This window comes from Choloepus didactylus, chromosome 1 (assembly GCF_015220235.1).
Source record: "Choloepus didactylus isolate mChoDid1 chromosome 1, mChoDid1.pri, whole genome shotgun sequence".
NCBI classification, from domain to species: domain Eukaryota; kingdom Metazoa; phylum Chordata; class Mammalia; order Pilosa; family Megalonychidae; genus Choloepus; species Choloepus didactylus.
The window spans coordinates 58,171,454-58,186,823 of record NC_051307.1 but is presented as its reverse complement, the minus strand read 5'-3'; the positions used below and the strand labels follow the sequence as shown (position 1 = coordinate 58,186,823).

General features: G+C 37.9%; 1 protein-coding gene across 2 annotated transcripts in view; it reads right to left on the bottom strand.

Annotated features, from left to right (window-relative positions):
• Positions 1-2,302: 2,302 nt before the first annotated feature.
• The window catches only part of ARL6 (ADP ribosylation factor like GTPase 6), a 47,784-nt gene continuing 34,716 nt past the window's right edge, over positions 2,303-15,370 (bottom strand). For both annotated transcript variants that reach the window (XM_037834035.1, XM_037834044.1), the window contains one exon: positions 2,303-4,576. In XM_037834035.1, coding sequence (XP_037689963.1) covers positions 4,543-4,576 — 34 coding nt within the window. In that variant the 3' untranslated portion in view covers positions 2,303-4,542. The remainder of the gene's footprint in view (positions 4,577-15,370) is intronic.

The following is a 15,370-nucleotide window of genomic DNA, read 5'->3' as shown; positions in this document are numbered from 1 at the left end:
TGTGTCTTTTGATTGGGGAGTTTAATCAATTAGCATTCAATGTTATTACTGTAAAGGCAGTACTTACTTTAACCATTTTATCCTTTGGGTTTTATATGTCATATCTTATTTTTGTCTCTCTTTTTCCCTTTTAGTTACCCTTACTGATGATCATTTCTACACTCTCCTCCAAGCCTCTCTCTCCTGTCTTTTCATTCAGCCTGCAGAACTTCCTTTAGTATTTCTTATAGGACTTGTCTCTTATTGACTAACTCTGTTTCTGTTTATCTGTGAATATTTTTAATTCTCCCTCATTTTTGAAGGATAGTTTTGCTAGATAAAGAATTCTTGGCTGTAAGTTTTTTTCTTGAATATACCATACCATTGTATTCTTGTCTCCATAGTTTCTGATGAGAAATTGGCACTTAATCTTATTGAGGATCCCTTGAATGTGACAAATCACTTTTCTCTTGCTTTCAGAATTCTCTATCTTTTTTTGACATTCTGATTAGTGTGTGTCTTGCAGTGTTCTTTTAGGATTTATTGCTTGGAGTATGTTGTGCTTCTTGAACATATATATATATATACTTCTCATAAGAGTTGGGAAATTTTTAGCCATTATTTCCTCAAATATTATTTCTGTCCTTTTTCTCCTTTTCTTCTGGGACATCCATGACACATATGTTTGTGAGCTTTGTGCTTTCATTTCCCTGAGACCCTGCTCAATTTTTTCCATTCCTTTCTCTCTGTTCTTCTGTGAGATTTCAATTGTCCTATCTTCTAATTCCTCTGCCTTTTCAAATCTGCTACTGTATGCCTCTAGTGTAATCTTTTCTATTGTACCTTTCATTCCCATAGTTATGTTTCTTTTCATACTTTCAGATTCTTCTTTATGCTCACCCAGTGTTTTTTTAATATCCTTTATCCCTTTAGCCCTATTTTCCTTCATTTCCTTGAATTGACTTAGATTTGTTTGAACATTTTTTCATTTGTTGTTTCAAATTCTGTGTCTCCCCCAAAGTTTTAATTTCTTACTTTGGGCCATATCTTTCTTAGTATGGCTTGTAATTTTTGCTGATGTCTAGGCATCTGATTATTTTGATGACTTTACTCTGAAGGTCAGTTTCTCTCTGAGCTTTTTCATCTGATTCTCGCCCTGGGTATGCAGTACAATTTTTACCATTGCACTATTTGTGCAATTGTTTCACCCTCAGGGGAAAACTTACTTTCATCTATTCCTTCTCTGGGAAGCTTACTCTATTCTGTTTTTTTTTTGTTTTGTTTTGAACTCTTTTCATTGCCTCTATTTGCTTTTACCAGAAGGGCAAATTTTAGCAGGAAGGTCTCCCTAGTGAGGGCATTCCCAAGTCAATATGTCCCAGCCAAAACAGGGTCAGAGACCCATGAAGGGGGTTCAGACCAGTTCTAAAGAGCCCTGGGGAGAAGGTCGGGAGAGGGTGAGGAATGATGCCAAAAAGCATTCTTGATAGCTCCCCAAAGCTGTGCTTTCCTGGCCTTCCCAGCAGACAGCACTCTTCAGCAAGTATTTCCCTGCAGCCTTAAGGAGGTCCTGTTTCTTTGACTCTGCACCACTTGCGCCTCTGTCTGGGGTGAGGTTGACACAATGGCCACAGTGGTCCCTATCCAGGGTGGGCCAAAACTGTGGTTCAAGCCGGATCCCACTGACCCAAATTTGCCAATCAAAAGCTATGATCATGATGTGGCCATGCACTGAACCACCGCCCCCCCCCCCCCACCCCAGCCTGGTTCTTGGAGAAGAGGGCTTCCATATCCCTCTCTGTCCATAGCAGCCATCCGGGAACCAGACATGATACAGTTAGCCTTGAGTGTGGGTGATGGGCCCTGGCAGTTGCCCTTGAACAATTTACTCTGTTTTTTACTGCTGTGTCTCAGTCTCTTCATCCTGCTCTTCCCTGGATGCTGTACAATGCTCTTCCAGCCTCTGGAGCCCAGAACTGTTTTTTTTTTCCAAACAGTTTCTACCTGTCAAGTAGCTGTTTCTGGAGGAGGAGTGCGCACTGCAGCTCCATACTCCACCATTTTCCCTGGAAGTTCACCCTGAGTCAAAATGCCATAGTATTTTCATTGTACCAGAGGTACAAGCAGGCAGAATTTGCCCTAAGTATTCTCAACTGTAACTGCATATGCTTATGGAAATTACAATGTGGTGTGCCAAAAACTCCAAAGAAAACGAATACCTTAAATAATCAGGAGACAATTCAGAATCTTTAGCAGACAACCTATAAATGAAAAACAAATACATAAAACACAACCTTTTAGTGATTTACAAAGCACAGGCTGATTGGGCCTTATATAAATACTAAAATGCAAAACACAAGCAGAGTAGGTTTGAACATTTTACAGGGTGTTATATTCAAATGTAGACTTAATGAATTAAACTTTATAAAACAGTGACATCTAAACATGAAAAAAGTTGCATGAGCTTTAATGCAATAAACTGTATGTGTAATATGCTAAATACAAATGCAATAATCTCAGCTTTTATTTACAAGGCATCCTGTGACTATAGTTTGCCCACTTTGCTTCTACATAATATCTACATGAACATGTTTAGTAGGAATAGACTTCATGGAAAATAAACTAGATGCTGGAGATGATGGCAAAGAAGAAAGTCAGCATTTATCTTTCTTCTAAATATCAGTTTTCGTTAAATTACATTCAGTGTTTTCATGTCTTTTCTATATTTGAGGCAATTCTAGATTAATGAGGTTCTCACTTTGTATCCTCTTCAAAATAATATATGAGATGCTGGAAAACGAGTTAAGATGATGGACCACTGGAATTTTCTGAACAACTTAATTTTCCAACTCCTAAATCACTGAGATTTGTGGACTCTGAAAAACTGGATTACAGAACTTTTACTATAACTATTAAATGACTTTAATTAAATTTCTGTAATACATATATCACTATTGCAGTTATAATAACACATCTTTATTACTTAACTCTGCCTTCTGTTTTTATCATTTTACATACTATATATTAGTTTTTCTTTATATACAATTTTACTTCAGGACTGACACCATTGCATTTTAAATTGTTTTAAAATAATTAATTAAAAATGAAACCTACTGTATAATAGAGTTCACAATTATAAGTGGTTTCCAGTTAACTTGTGAAAAGTATACAATATGCATACAGTAGGTAACTGAGATATATCTAAAATTCTAAAGACCATTTATATAGTGGTTTATGCACAGGAAAAACACAATTTGGTGAATCACATCTGCTTTAACAAAGTTGTATAATAAATTGGAAGCACCCTTTGTAATAATTATTGAAGAATCAGATATTAATTCACTTTTATATCCCAATCTAAAGATGCAATATTTTCTTTCAGCTAATGAAATCAATTTCAGAAGATACTATGTGTCTTAGTTTTCCAGGGCTTCTATCACAAATACCACACAATTGGTTGGTTTGAACAACAGGAATGTGTTGGCTCATGGTTTTGAGGCTAAGAGAAGTGAAAAATCTAGATATGGGCAAGGCTTGTTTTCTCCCCAAAGACTGTAGCATTCTGGTGCTGGCTGCAGGCAATTCTTGCAGTTCTTTTGTTTTCCCATCACATGGTTATCTCCTCTCCTTTCTTTTCCAGGTGGCCACTGACTTCTGGGTTTTTTCTGTGGCCTTCTCTTAATAACGCCTCCTGCAACTGGATTAAACCCATCCTCATTCAACTGGCCACACCTTAATGGAAAAGAACATCTTCAAGAAGTCCTTTTTACAATGGGTTCACACCCATAGGAACATAGATTAAGAACATGTTTTTTTCTGTGGTACATACCTCAAACTATCACACTATGTATGAAAAGAATCTCGAATTCTCCATCATTAAACTCTGAGTTCTGAGAGCAAGGACTATGTCTTATTTACCTTATTGGTTTGGACTATACTTGATTAGTTGGTGTAGAGATGTTCAAAAGATATTTATTGGATAAATAAAACTAGCTAAATTTGGTCTCAAATAATTTGAAGTCTTTGACAGTAAATTACAAATATCATCTTAACACAGTATTATTCTTTCAGTGTAAACAAAGCACGGCATTTGGTACATTACCTTTTGTATTTTATTGATGGTGACATATAGCAAAAATTTGGTATATCAATTATACATGGTTCTTTATAAATACCTAAAGTTCTTTTTCACAAGCACAATTCATCCTGTAAGATTATACCATAAATTAAATTTTAAAAACAGACACTTTTAAAAAATACAATACATTAAAGATATAATTAATCATGATGGGATATTGAGATGGCTTGTAACTTAGACTTTTACCAAGAGGCTGAAAATTCTATGGAGCTCTTCTGAGAGAAGATTTAGTTTTCATATAATTAATGGACAGATTAGCATAAATGAACTTCTATATTTTTAAAAACTCCTTCAGAGTCCATACATGCAAGCAGAAGATTATAAAGTATTCTTAGGTGCACAAAAATCTTTTTTGAAAAATTAAAGTATTCGGCTTTCCATAAGATTAATTCCATTTGAATGGAAAATTGCCAGGTTTCCACACACTATTTTTTCATGTCTTCACAGCCTGGATCTGATCTGATAACGAAAAAAAAAAAAAAGTTAACCATCTCTACAGGGTAAAATCTATTTTCTAAAGTAATCTAAAACGAAGATGAACATGGTAAAAACAGGCATGTCTCTAGTTTTGAAAAACACAATTCATGACTTAGTTTTTATTTTTATCAAAACTGTAAATACACATAGAGCCCCTTGCCTTGTATCCTCTTCCCCCTTTCAAAGGCAACTACTCCCAATTCTGTTTTAGGTGATTAACTCCAAATCTCTAAATAATAAATTTTATTATTACTTCTTGAGTTATAAATTCCCTCAATATATTTGAGGATTCAGCTCTCTTTCATACTCCCACATTGCCCCTCTGCAACCCATCCTAATGCTTCTAATACCCCTATCCTCCTAATACATTAATGTTATTACTGTCAATATGATGACTATGTAAGTGCTGTTCACTGCCGAGACCGATGGTACACTATGCATACTTCTCCCTCCTACTAAATTTCATTTTCATTGTGGCAAGATTTTTGATTACTGATTCAATCTCTTTACTTGTTATAAGTCTGTTAAGATTGTCTATTTCTTCTTGAGTCAGTTTAGGTAATTTGCGCGTTTTTAGGAATTTGTCCATTTCATCTTGAGTAACATGTTGGAGTACAATTGTTCATAGTATATTCTTATAATCCTTTTTATTTCTCTATAAGACCAGTAGTAATGTTCCCACATTAATTTCTGATTTTACTTATTGGTGTCTTCTTTTTTTATTTGTCAGCCTAACCAAAGGTTTGTCAATTATACTGAACTTTTCAAAGAACCGACTTTTGGTTTCATTGTTTCTCTCAATTGTTCTTCTGTTTGCTATTGCATTATCTCCACTCTAATTTTTATTATTTCTTTCTGATAGTTTTCAGTTTAGTTTGCTCTTCTTTTTCTAGTTCTTCAAGATGTAAAGTTAGAGTACTGATTGATTGGTCTTTTTTTTTTTTCTTTTCTTTTTTTAAATTGAGATTGTTCAGATATCATACAACTATCCAAAGATCCAAAGTATACAATTAATTGCCCACGGCACCACCATACAGTTGTGCATCCATCAACACAATTATTTTTTTTTCAATTTTTAGAACACTTTCACCACTCCAGAAAAGAAATGAAAACAAAAAACGGACTCTCAGATCCTCCCATACCCCTGACCATGACCCCTCCATTACTGATTCATAGATTTGGTATAGTACATTTGTTACTGTTGATGAAAGAATGTTAAAATACTACTAACTGTAGTATATAGTTTGCAATAGGTATATATTTTTTCCCTATATGCCTCTCTATTATTAACTTCAAGTTATAGTGACATACATTTGTTCTAGTTCGTGAGAGAGATTTCTAATATTTGTATAGTTAATCATGGATATTGTCCATCAGAAGATTCATGGTTTCATACATTCCCATCTTTTAACCTCCAACTTTCCTTCTGGTGACATGCTTGACTCTGAGCACCTTTCAGCACTGTTAGTTATTCTCACAACATGCTACCATTACTCCTGTCCACTTCCAAACGTTTAAGTTCACCTTAATTGAACATTCTGCTTATAACAAGCAACCGCTCCCCATTCTTTAGCCTCATTTCTATATGCTCGTAACATATATCATGGCTATGAGTTTACAAATTACAATTAGTTCATATCAGTGAGACCCTGCAATATTTGCCTTTATATGTCTGTCTTATTTCACTCAATATAGTGACCCCAAGGTTACTTCATCAACCCATTTCTTTTAAGATGGTTTTGTTCACACACCATACATTCCATCCTAAGTAAACAATCGTTGGGTCCCCATACAGTCAATAATTTATGTATTGAGAACCACTGCCACTCTCTATACAAGGACATCTCCATTTCTTCCACAAAGATGGAGGAAGAGTCAAAGAAGGCAGAGAGGCAAAAGAAAAAGAAAAGAGAAAGAGAGAAAAGCAAACAAAAAAACAAAATGTAATAGTTAGAAAGCGACAAAAGGAAAGATAGCATTAACCTAAAGTAGAATAAAGAGTCAGACATCACCACCAATGCCAGGAGTCCCATACCTTTCCCTATCCCCCTCTCCCCCCATATGCACTTAGCTTTGGTATACTGCCTTTGTTACATTAAAGGAAGCATAATACAATGTTTATGTTAATTATAGCCTCTAGTTTGCATTGATTGTATTTTCCCCCCAATCCCACCCTATTTTTAACACCTTGCAATTTTGACATTCATTTGTTCTACCTTATGTAAAAACATATTTGTACCTTTTATTACAATCGTTGAGCATCCTAGGATTCCCTGAGTTACACAGTTCCAGTCTCTATCATTCTTCTTTTGTTCTGGTGTCCCACATGGTCCCAGCCTTCCTCTTTCAACCATATTCACAGTCATTGTTCAGTATACTTACATTGCTGTGCTACCATCTCCCAAAATTGGTTTCCAAACCTCTCACTCCTGTCTTTTCCTTTCTGTCTGCAGTGTTTCCTTTAGTGTTTCCTGTAGAGCAGGTATCTTGTTCACAAACTCTGCCATTGTCTGTTTGTCACAGCATATTTTAAACTCTCCCTCATATTTGAAGGACAGTTTTGCTGGATATAGGATTCTTGGTTGGTGGTTTTTCTCTTTCAGTATCTTATATATATCACCCCACTTCCTTCTTGCCTCCACAATTTCTATTGAGAAATCCGCACACAGTCTTATTAAACTTCCTTTGTATGTGATAGATCACTTTTCTCTTGCTGCTTTCAGGATTCTCTCTTTATCTTTGACATTTGATAATCTGATTATTAAGTGTCTTGGCATAGGCCTATTCAGATCTATTCTGTTTAGGGTACTCTGCACTTCTTGGATCCATAATTTTATGTCTTTCATAAGAGATGGGAAATTTTCATTGATTATTTCCTCTATTATTGTTTCTGCCCTTTTTCCCTTCTCTTCTCCTTCTGGGATACCAATGACCCGTAAATTCTTGCTTTTCGTTTTGTCCTTAAGTTCCTGGAGACATTGCTCATATTTTTCCATTCTTTTCTCTATCTGTTCTTTTGTGTTTAGGCTTTCAGGTGCCTTGTTCTCCAGTTCCTGAGTGTTTTCTTCTGCCTCTTGAGATCTGCTGCTGTTATGTTTCCATTGTGTCTTTCATCTCTTGTGTTGTGCCTTTCATTTCCACAGATTCTGCCAGTTGGTTTTCCAACTTTCAATTTCTACCTTATGTATGTCCAGTGTTTTCATTATACGGTTCAGCTATTTTGCCATATCTTCCCTAAACTTTTTGAATTAACTTATTATTAGCTGTTTCAATTCCTGTATCTCAGGTGAAGTATAAGTTTGTTCCTTTGACTGGGCCATAACTACATTTTTCTTAGTGTAGGCTGTAGTTTTCTGTTATCTAGGCATGGTTTCCTTGGTTACCCCAACCAGGTTTTCCCAGACCAGAATGGGCTTAAGTCCCAGAAGGAAGAAATATTCAGTATCCAGTTTCCCTGAGGGTGTGTCTTAGAAAATTAGTACACCCTGTGATGCCTTAGGTCACTATGCTTTTCTGTCTAGTAGGTGGTGCTTGTCAGCCTATAATTCTAGACTGGTATAAGAGGTGTGGCCCACGGCTGTTTCCTCCAGGCTCTGGGGTCTGGTTCTGAATGGAAGGCAGGTGGTAGATCTAGGCCCCAACCCTTTCCTCTTAAGAGAAGATAGACCCTGTGCCAGTTTGAATGTACTGTGTCCCCCAAACTCCATTATCTTTGATGTAGTCTTGTGGGGCAGACATTTTGGTGCTGATTAGATTTGCTTGGAATGTGCTCCACCCAGCTGTGGGTGATGACTCTGATGAGCTATTCCCATGGAGGCATGGCCCCACCCATTCAGGGTGGGACTTGATCAGTGGAGCCATACAAATGAGCTGACTCAAAGAGAAGGAACTCAGTGCAGCTGTGAGTGATGTTCTGAAGAGGAGCTACAGCTAAGAGGGACACTTTGAAGAAAGCACAGGAGCTGCAGATGAGAGAAAGTTTGAAGACGGCCGTTGAAAGCAGACTCTTGCTCCAGAGAAGCTGAGACAGGACAAATATCTCAAGTGCAACTAAGAGTGACATTTTTGAGGAACTGTGGCCTAGAGAGGAACGTCCTGAGAGGAAGCCATTTTGAAACCAGAACTTTGGAGCAGACGCCAGCCATGTGCCTTCCCAGCTAACAGAGGTTTTCCAGACACCATTGGCCATCCTCCAGTGAAGGTACCCAATTGCTGATGTGTTACCTTGGACACTTTACGGCCTTAAGACTGTAACTGTGTAACCAAATAAACCCCCTTTTATAAAAGCCAATCCATCTCTGGTGTTTTGCATTCAGCAGCATTAGCAAACTAGAACAGACCCCTAGGGGGAGGTCATTAGCATTTCAATGGTCTCTCTCTGCCTGTGCTATCTCCACACTTGTCTGGGTCAGAGCACTGATAACTGAAAATGGCTGAGGCTTTCTCCACTGAGCCAAAAAAGGAACAGAAAATCCCCTTCAGGGCTAGTCCGCGGTGACCCTCTGGCTCTCCAAGGTCAGTTGTCACCCAAAGCCTCTGTCTGCTTGTTGGGGATTCATAGATTGTAGTGAGCAGTTCACATTCGCTAATTAAAACCCCAGTTGCAGGTCAGCTGAACTGTATTTGCTTGCTGGGAAAGAGCTTCTCTCTAGCACCACAAGGCTTTGCAGCTAGGGCTGTGGGGGGAGGAGTCTCTTGGCTTTGATCCACAGTTTTTACTTACAGATTTTATGCTGTGATCTCGGGTATTCCTCCCAATTCAGGCTGGTGTATGATGAGTGAGTGGATGGTCATGTTTGTCCCCCTGCAGTTATTCCAGATTATTTACTAATTGTCTTTGTTTTTTTTTTTAGTTGTTCCAGGGGACTACTTAGCTTCCACTCCTCTCTATGCCGCCATCTTAGATGCTCCTAGTTTGTCTTTTTTAATATAGGCATTTCCTGCTATAAATTTTCCTCTGAGCACTGCCTTTGCTGCCTCCCATAAGCTGTGTTTTCATTTTCTATGAATTTTCTGATTTCCCTTGTGATTTCTTTGACTGACAAGTTGTTTAAGGGTGTGTTATTTAATTTTCACAGTTTTTGCAGTTTTCCTTCTGTTATTGATTTCTGGCTTCTTTCCATTGTGGTCAGAGAAGATGCTTTGTATTTCAGTCTTGTAAAATTTATTGAGACTTGTTTTGTGACCTAACAAATGGTCTATCATGGAGATTGATACATGTGCATCAGTTTAGTGTTCTGTTGTTGAGTATAGAGTTTTGTTGATTTAGTTGGTTTATAGGATTGTTCAACATGTAGTTGATTTACAGTATTGTTAAAGTCCTCTGTTTCTTTATTGATTTGTCTAGATGTTCTTTTATTGAAAGTGGTATATTGAAGCCCCCAACTATTATTGTAGAACTATCTACTTCTCCCTTCAATTTTGTCAATATTTGTTTCATGTATTTGGCGGCTTTGTTATTGTGTGTCTAAATGTAATTGTCTTACCTTCTTAATACACTGACATTTTTATTAATATATAGTGTCATTCTTTGCCTTGTAACAGTTTTTGATTTAAAGTCTATTTTGTCTGATAGTATAGCCAGCCCAGCTTTCTTTTGGTTAATATTTGCATGGAATATATTTTCCCATCCTTTCACTTTCAACCTATTTGTGTCTTTGGATCTAAGGTGAGCCTGTTGTAAAGAGTATAGTTGGATCATGCTTTTTAACCCATTTTTTTTCTAATCTTTATCTTTTATTTTTAATTAAGAAATTTTATTTTGAGATAAACTCAAACTTACAGGAACAGTTGCAAAAACAGTACAAACCCCAAACATAGAACTCCAGCATACCCTGACCCCCCTCCCCCAATACCCTGATCCACCACCTTTAACATCCTGTCACACCACCATTTCTTTCTTTCTTTCCCTCCCTATCATCCATCATCTATTGCCCTGTCTTCTGAACATATGAGAGAAAGCTGCACACATACTTGAAAAAACAATATAATTCACATATACATTTCCCATGAACAAGAACATTCTTTTATGCAATCCCATTAAGCGCAGCTAAGAAGTTTAAGAAATTCTACCTTGATACAAAGCTTACATTCTATATTTCCTTTTTTTTCCCCTTAAGTCCCATCTGTGTCCCTTTGAGCCTCCTCTCCTCCATCCCCAGATCCCATCCAGGATCATCCTTGGCATTTAATTGTCATGTATTTAGACTTTTTTTTTTTCAATTGTTGGAAACATATATACAGCCTAAATCTTCCCATTCCACTCCCTCCCTAGCATTCCATTAGTGGGATTAATCATATTTAGAATGTTGCAATGCTGTCACCTTCCTACCATCCCTTTCTAGAAGTTTCCCTTCACCCCAAACAGAAACCCTACTCCCATTGCCCCTTCCCCCACTTCTTGGAACCCCTAATCTACTTGTCATCTCTATGGTCATATTCTTTGATCCTTTCTTTGTGTTTACCGTGGGGCTTAAATTTAACATCTTAAATCTATAGCAATCTTGTTTTTCTTTGATACCAAATTAACTTCAATATTACACATAAACTATGTTCCTATACTCCCTCATTCCCCCACTTTTATGTAGTTCTTGTCAAAAATGACATATTTTACATTGAGTCCAAAACCACTGATTAATCATTACAGTTTATGTATTTTAGATCCTGTAGGAAGTAAATAGTGTAGTTACAGATCAAAAATACAGTAGTATTGGTATTTATATTTACCATGTGATGTTTACTGGAAATCTTTACTTCTTCATGTAGTTTCAGTCAATTGTTTAGTGTCCCTTCCTTTCAGCCTGCTCAGCTCCTTTAGCATTTCTTATAGGACTGATCTACTGGTGGTGAAGTCCCTCAGCTTTTTTCTCTGTCGGTAGGGCTCCCTTTTGTATCTGAAGTAGGGCAGGTCTTTTATTAGCAAAATCTCTCAGTATTTGTTTGTCTGTGAAAAATTTAAGCTCTCCCTCAAATTTGAAGGAGAGTTTTACTGGATAAAGTATTCTTGGTTGGAAATTTTTCTCTCTCAGAGTTTTAAATATGTCATGCCACTGCCTTCTCGCCGCCCTGGTGGCCACTGAGTAGTCACTACTTAGTCTTATGTTGTTTCCTTTGTATGTGGTGAATTGCTTTTCTCTTGCTGCTTTCAGAACTTGCTCCTTCTCTTCAGCATTTGACAGTCTGATCAGAATATGTCTTGGAGTGGGTTTATTTGGATTTATTCTACTTGGAGTTCACTGGGCATTTATGCTTTGTGTATTTATATTGCGTAGAAGGTTGGGGAAGTTTTCCCCCAAAATTTCTTTGAATACTTTTTCTAAACCTTTACCCTTCTCTTCCCCTTCTGGGACACCAATGAGTCTTAAATTTGGACGTTTTATTTTATCTATCATATCCCTGAGATTAATTTCGATTTTTTCAATTTTTTCCCCATTTTTTCTTTTGTTCTTTCATTTTCTGTTCTGTGGTCCTCGAGGAGGCTGAGTTGTTGTTCAAGTTCCATTAATTTTGTATTATGAGTATCCAGAGTCTTTTTAATTTGGCTAATAGTTTCTTTTGTTTCCATAAGATCTTCTATTTTTTTATTTACTCTTACAATTTCTTCTTTATGCTCTTCTAGGGTCTTCTTTATGTCCTTTATATCCTGTGCCATGCTCTTCTTCATGTCCTTTATATCCTGAGCCATGCTCTTGTTGCCTGTCTGTAATTCTTTGATTAATTGTGCCAAGTACTGTGTGTCTTCTGATCTTTTGATTTTGGTGTTTTGGTTTGGGTTCTCCATATTGTCTGGTTTTGTCATATGCTTTAAGATTTTCTGTTGTTTTTGGCCTCTTGGCATTTGCTTTACTTAATCCCTAATTTGACAGAACTGCAGCTTGGTGGCATACACTTTCTTTAGCTAACCAGCAGATGGCGTCCATGAGTCAGCTATTCCCCTCAAGTCAGTTCTCCCCCTTTGTCTTTGTGGTGTGTGGGGGTCTGAATCTTGTGGGGTCTAATTGGTGCACCAAGTTTGAGTGTGTTGCTGGTGCTGTCTGCTCTGAATGTGGGGCATGTGTCTGGGTGGTTAGGGAGGCAGGGCAGCTTTAATAATCAAACCTCCCAGGTGTTCCCAGAGATTTAAGGCTGTTGCAGGAGCTTAAGCCTTCATTTCAGTCTTTCCACCGATTGTCTCTGCCGCTGACCCACAAGTCCTTGGTATTTGCGTAGGGTCCCTGGAATTTCTGAGCAGTTCCCCTTTCCCAGCTGTGCTCTTCCAGGACCTCTGCTGAGGGAGGGCCACGCAATGTCACTAGTGCACACCGGCCTGCCAGGGAAGCCCTGGGTCGCTGGGCCATGCAGGGGAGCTCCCAGCCTGCTTCAAAGACGGTTGAATGGGACACGTTAACTTCCCCCTTTTTGCACCACTCCGCCCTCCCAGCTCCAGGACAATCAGTCGTGGGTGTATTAAAGGTCACTGTCCATGGCCAATTTTGTAGCTTGTGTGTAGTGCTGCAGGAAAGATTCCCTGTCACATTAGGTTTCTTGGCGTGGCTCTGGGCTGTGGGTCTGGTCCCGGGCAGGAGTGTCCCCCACCCACTGGGAAGATGGCTGCAAGGAATGCAGGTTTTTTTCTCCTTTTGGCTCCCCTCTGCTCCTCTGGTCTCAAGACAATCAGCAGCGGGTGTGGGAAGGGGTATCCTCCATGCCAGACACTGAGGCGTTAGCCCAGCCCGCTCCCACCATGCTTCACTGCGCAGCTCTCCCCATTGTATCTGCAGCCACTCCCGGGCTTTTTTTTTAAAAGAACTAGTCTGTCTCCAAACGTCAGCCCACCATTTCCACACACCATAGGGTGGTCGTGGGACTTTCAGTCGACTCACTCACTCATTTCAGAATGCAGGCTCCTGGTTTCACCAAATGCACATTCCCTGTGGATTTAGCAGACCTTGTCCAGCTGGTGCATCGCTGGCAGTGGTGTTCTGGGTCACTTTCTGGTTTTTATCTAGTATTTTTCATGAAGGTGTTTTTTTTGCCCTGTCTCACCTAGCCACCATCTTAGGTTCTGCCTAGTCCTTATCTTTTGATTGGAAAGTTTAATCCACTTACATTCAAAGTAATTACTGATGTGGTAGGACTTACATTTATCATTTTTTTTTAATAAGTCAAACTTGTTTTGGTCTCTCATTTGCTCGATTACTGCCTTCTTTTGGGTTATCTTTTATATTGAAACACTCTATTCTCTTCTCATTTCCTTTTCTGTGGATTTTTTTTTAGATGTTTTCTTTGTGGCTACCTTTGGATTTACATTTAACATCCTAGATCTATATTTTGAATTGATAGCAACTTAACTTCAATAGAATACACAATCTCCACTTCTCCACTCTATCCCTAACCCTTTATATTGTTCTCCTCACAAATTACATCTTTATACATTCTGTGTCCAGCAAGATGGATTTATTCTTTATGCACTTGTACTTTAGATCATGCTAAAAACACAGTTATAAACAAAGAATAGTAGTTAACTTTATCATAGATCTCTATTTATTCATATGGTTTCAAGTCACTGTCCACTGTCCTTTCTTTTCATCCTGAAGGATTCCATTTAGCATTTCTTGTGGGGCAGATCTAGTGGTAACAAACTCCCTCATCTTTTATCTGGGAATGTTTATGAAAATAATCTCTCCCTCATTTTTGAAGGACCGGTTTGCCAAATATAGAATTATTGTTTAATAGACAAGTTTTTCCCCCAAGCACTTTAAATGTCATCCCATTGCTTTCTTGCCTCCATGGTTTCTGATGAGAAATCAGCACTTAATGTTATTGAGGATCTGTTGCCCATGACAAGTTGCTTCTCTGTTACTCCTTTTAGAATTCTTTTTCTTTGGCTTTTGACAGTTTGAATATAATATAGCTTCATGTGAGATTCTGAGTTTATCCAATTTGGAGGTCATTTAGCTTCTTGGATGTGTATATCCATGTCTTTCCTCAACTTTGGGAAGTTTTCAGCTATTAGGTCTTCAAATAATTGTTTTCTCTCCTATCTCTTCTTTTGGGACTTCCATAATGCATATGTTTGTATGCTTCATGGTGTCCCAGGGTCCATCAGGATCTGTTCACTTTCTTCATTTTTTTTGTTCCTCAGATTGAATAATTTAAATTGTTCTATCTTCAAGTTCACTAATTCTTTTCTGCTTGTTCAAATCTGCTGTTGAACCCCTTAAGAGAATTTTTTATTTGTTATTGTATATATTTTTATCTCCAGAATTTGCTTCGTTCTTTTAAAAATTTCTATCTCTTCAATGAACTCCTCTTTTTGTTCATGCACTGTTTTCCTGATTTCTTTTAGTTCTTTGTTCATATTTTCCTTTAGTTCATCAAACTTATTTGGAGACATAACATATTTGATTAGTAATTCCAACATTGGGCTTCATCAGGGATAGTTTCTGTCACTTTATTTTGTTCCTCTGAATGAGCTATCTCTTCCTATTTCTTTGTATGCCTTGAGACTTTTTTGCTATTGAAATCTGGGCAACTGAATATTTTGATGTGTTAACTTTGGAAATCAGATTCTCTTGCTTCCTCAGGGTTTGTGTGTGTGTGTGTGTGTGTGTGTGTGTGTGTGTGTGTGTGTGTCTTAATTGTTAAAAGCAGTAGTGTGAATTTGCTCTGTATCGAGGCTCTCTTTCAATACTTAGCACATCTTATACTGAGCTTACAGATCAGCCTTAGGTGAAAGTTTAGGGTTTTCTCAGGCCTTTCTGAGCATGCATTTTGCCCTGGGCATGCACAGTAGCT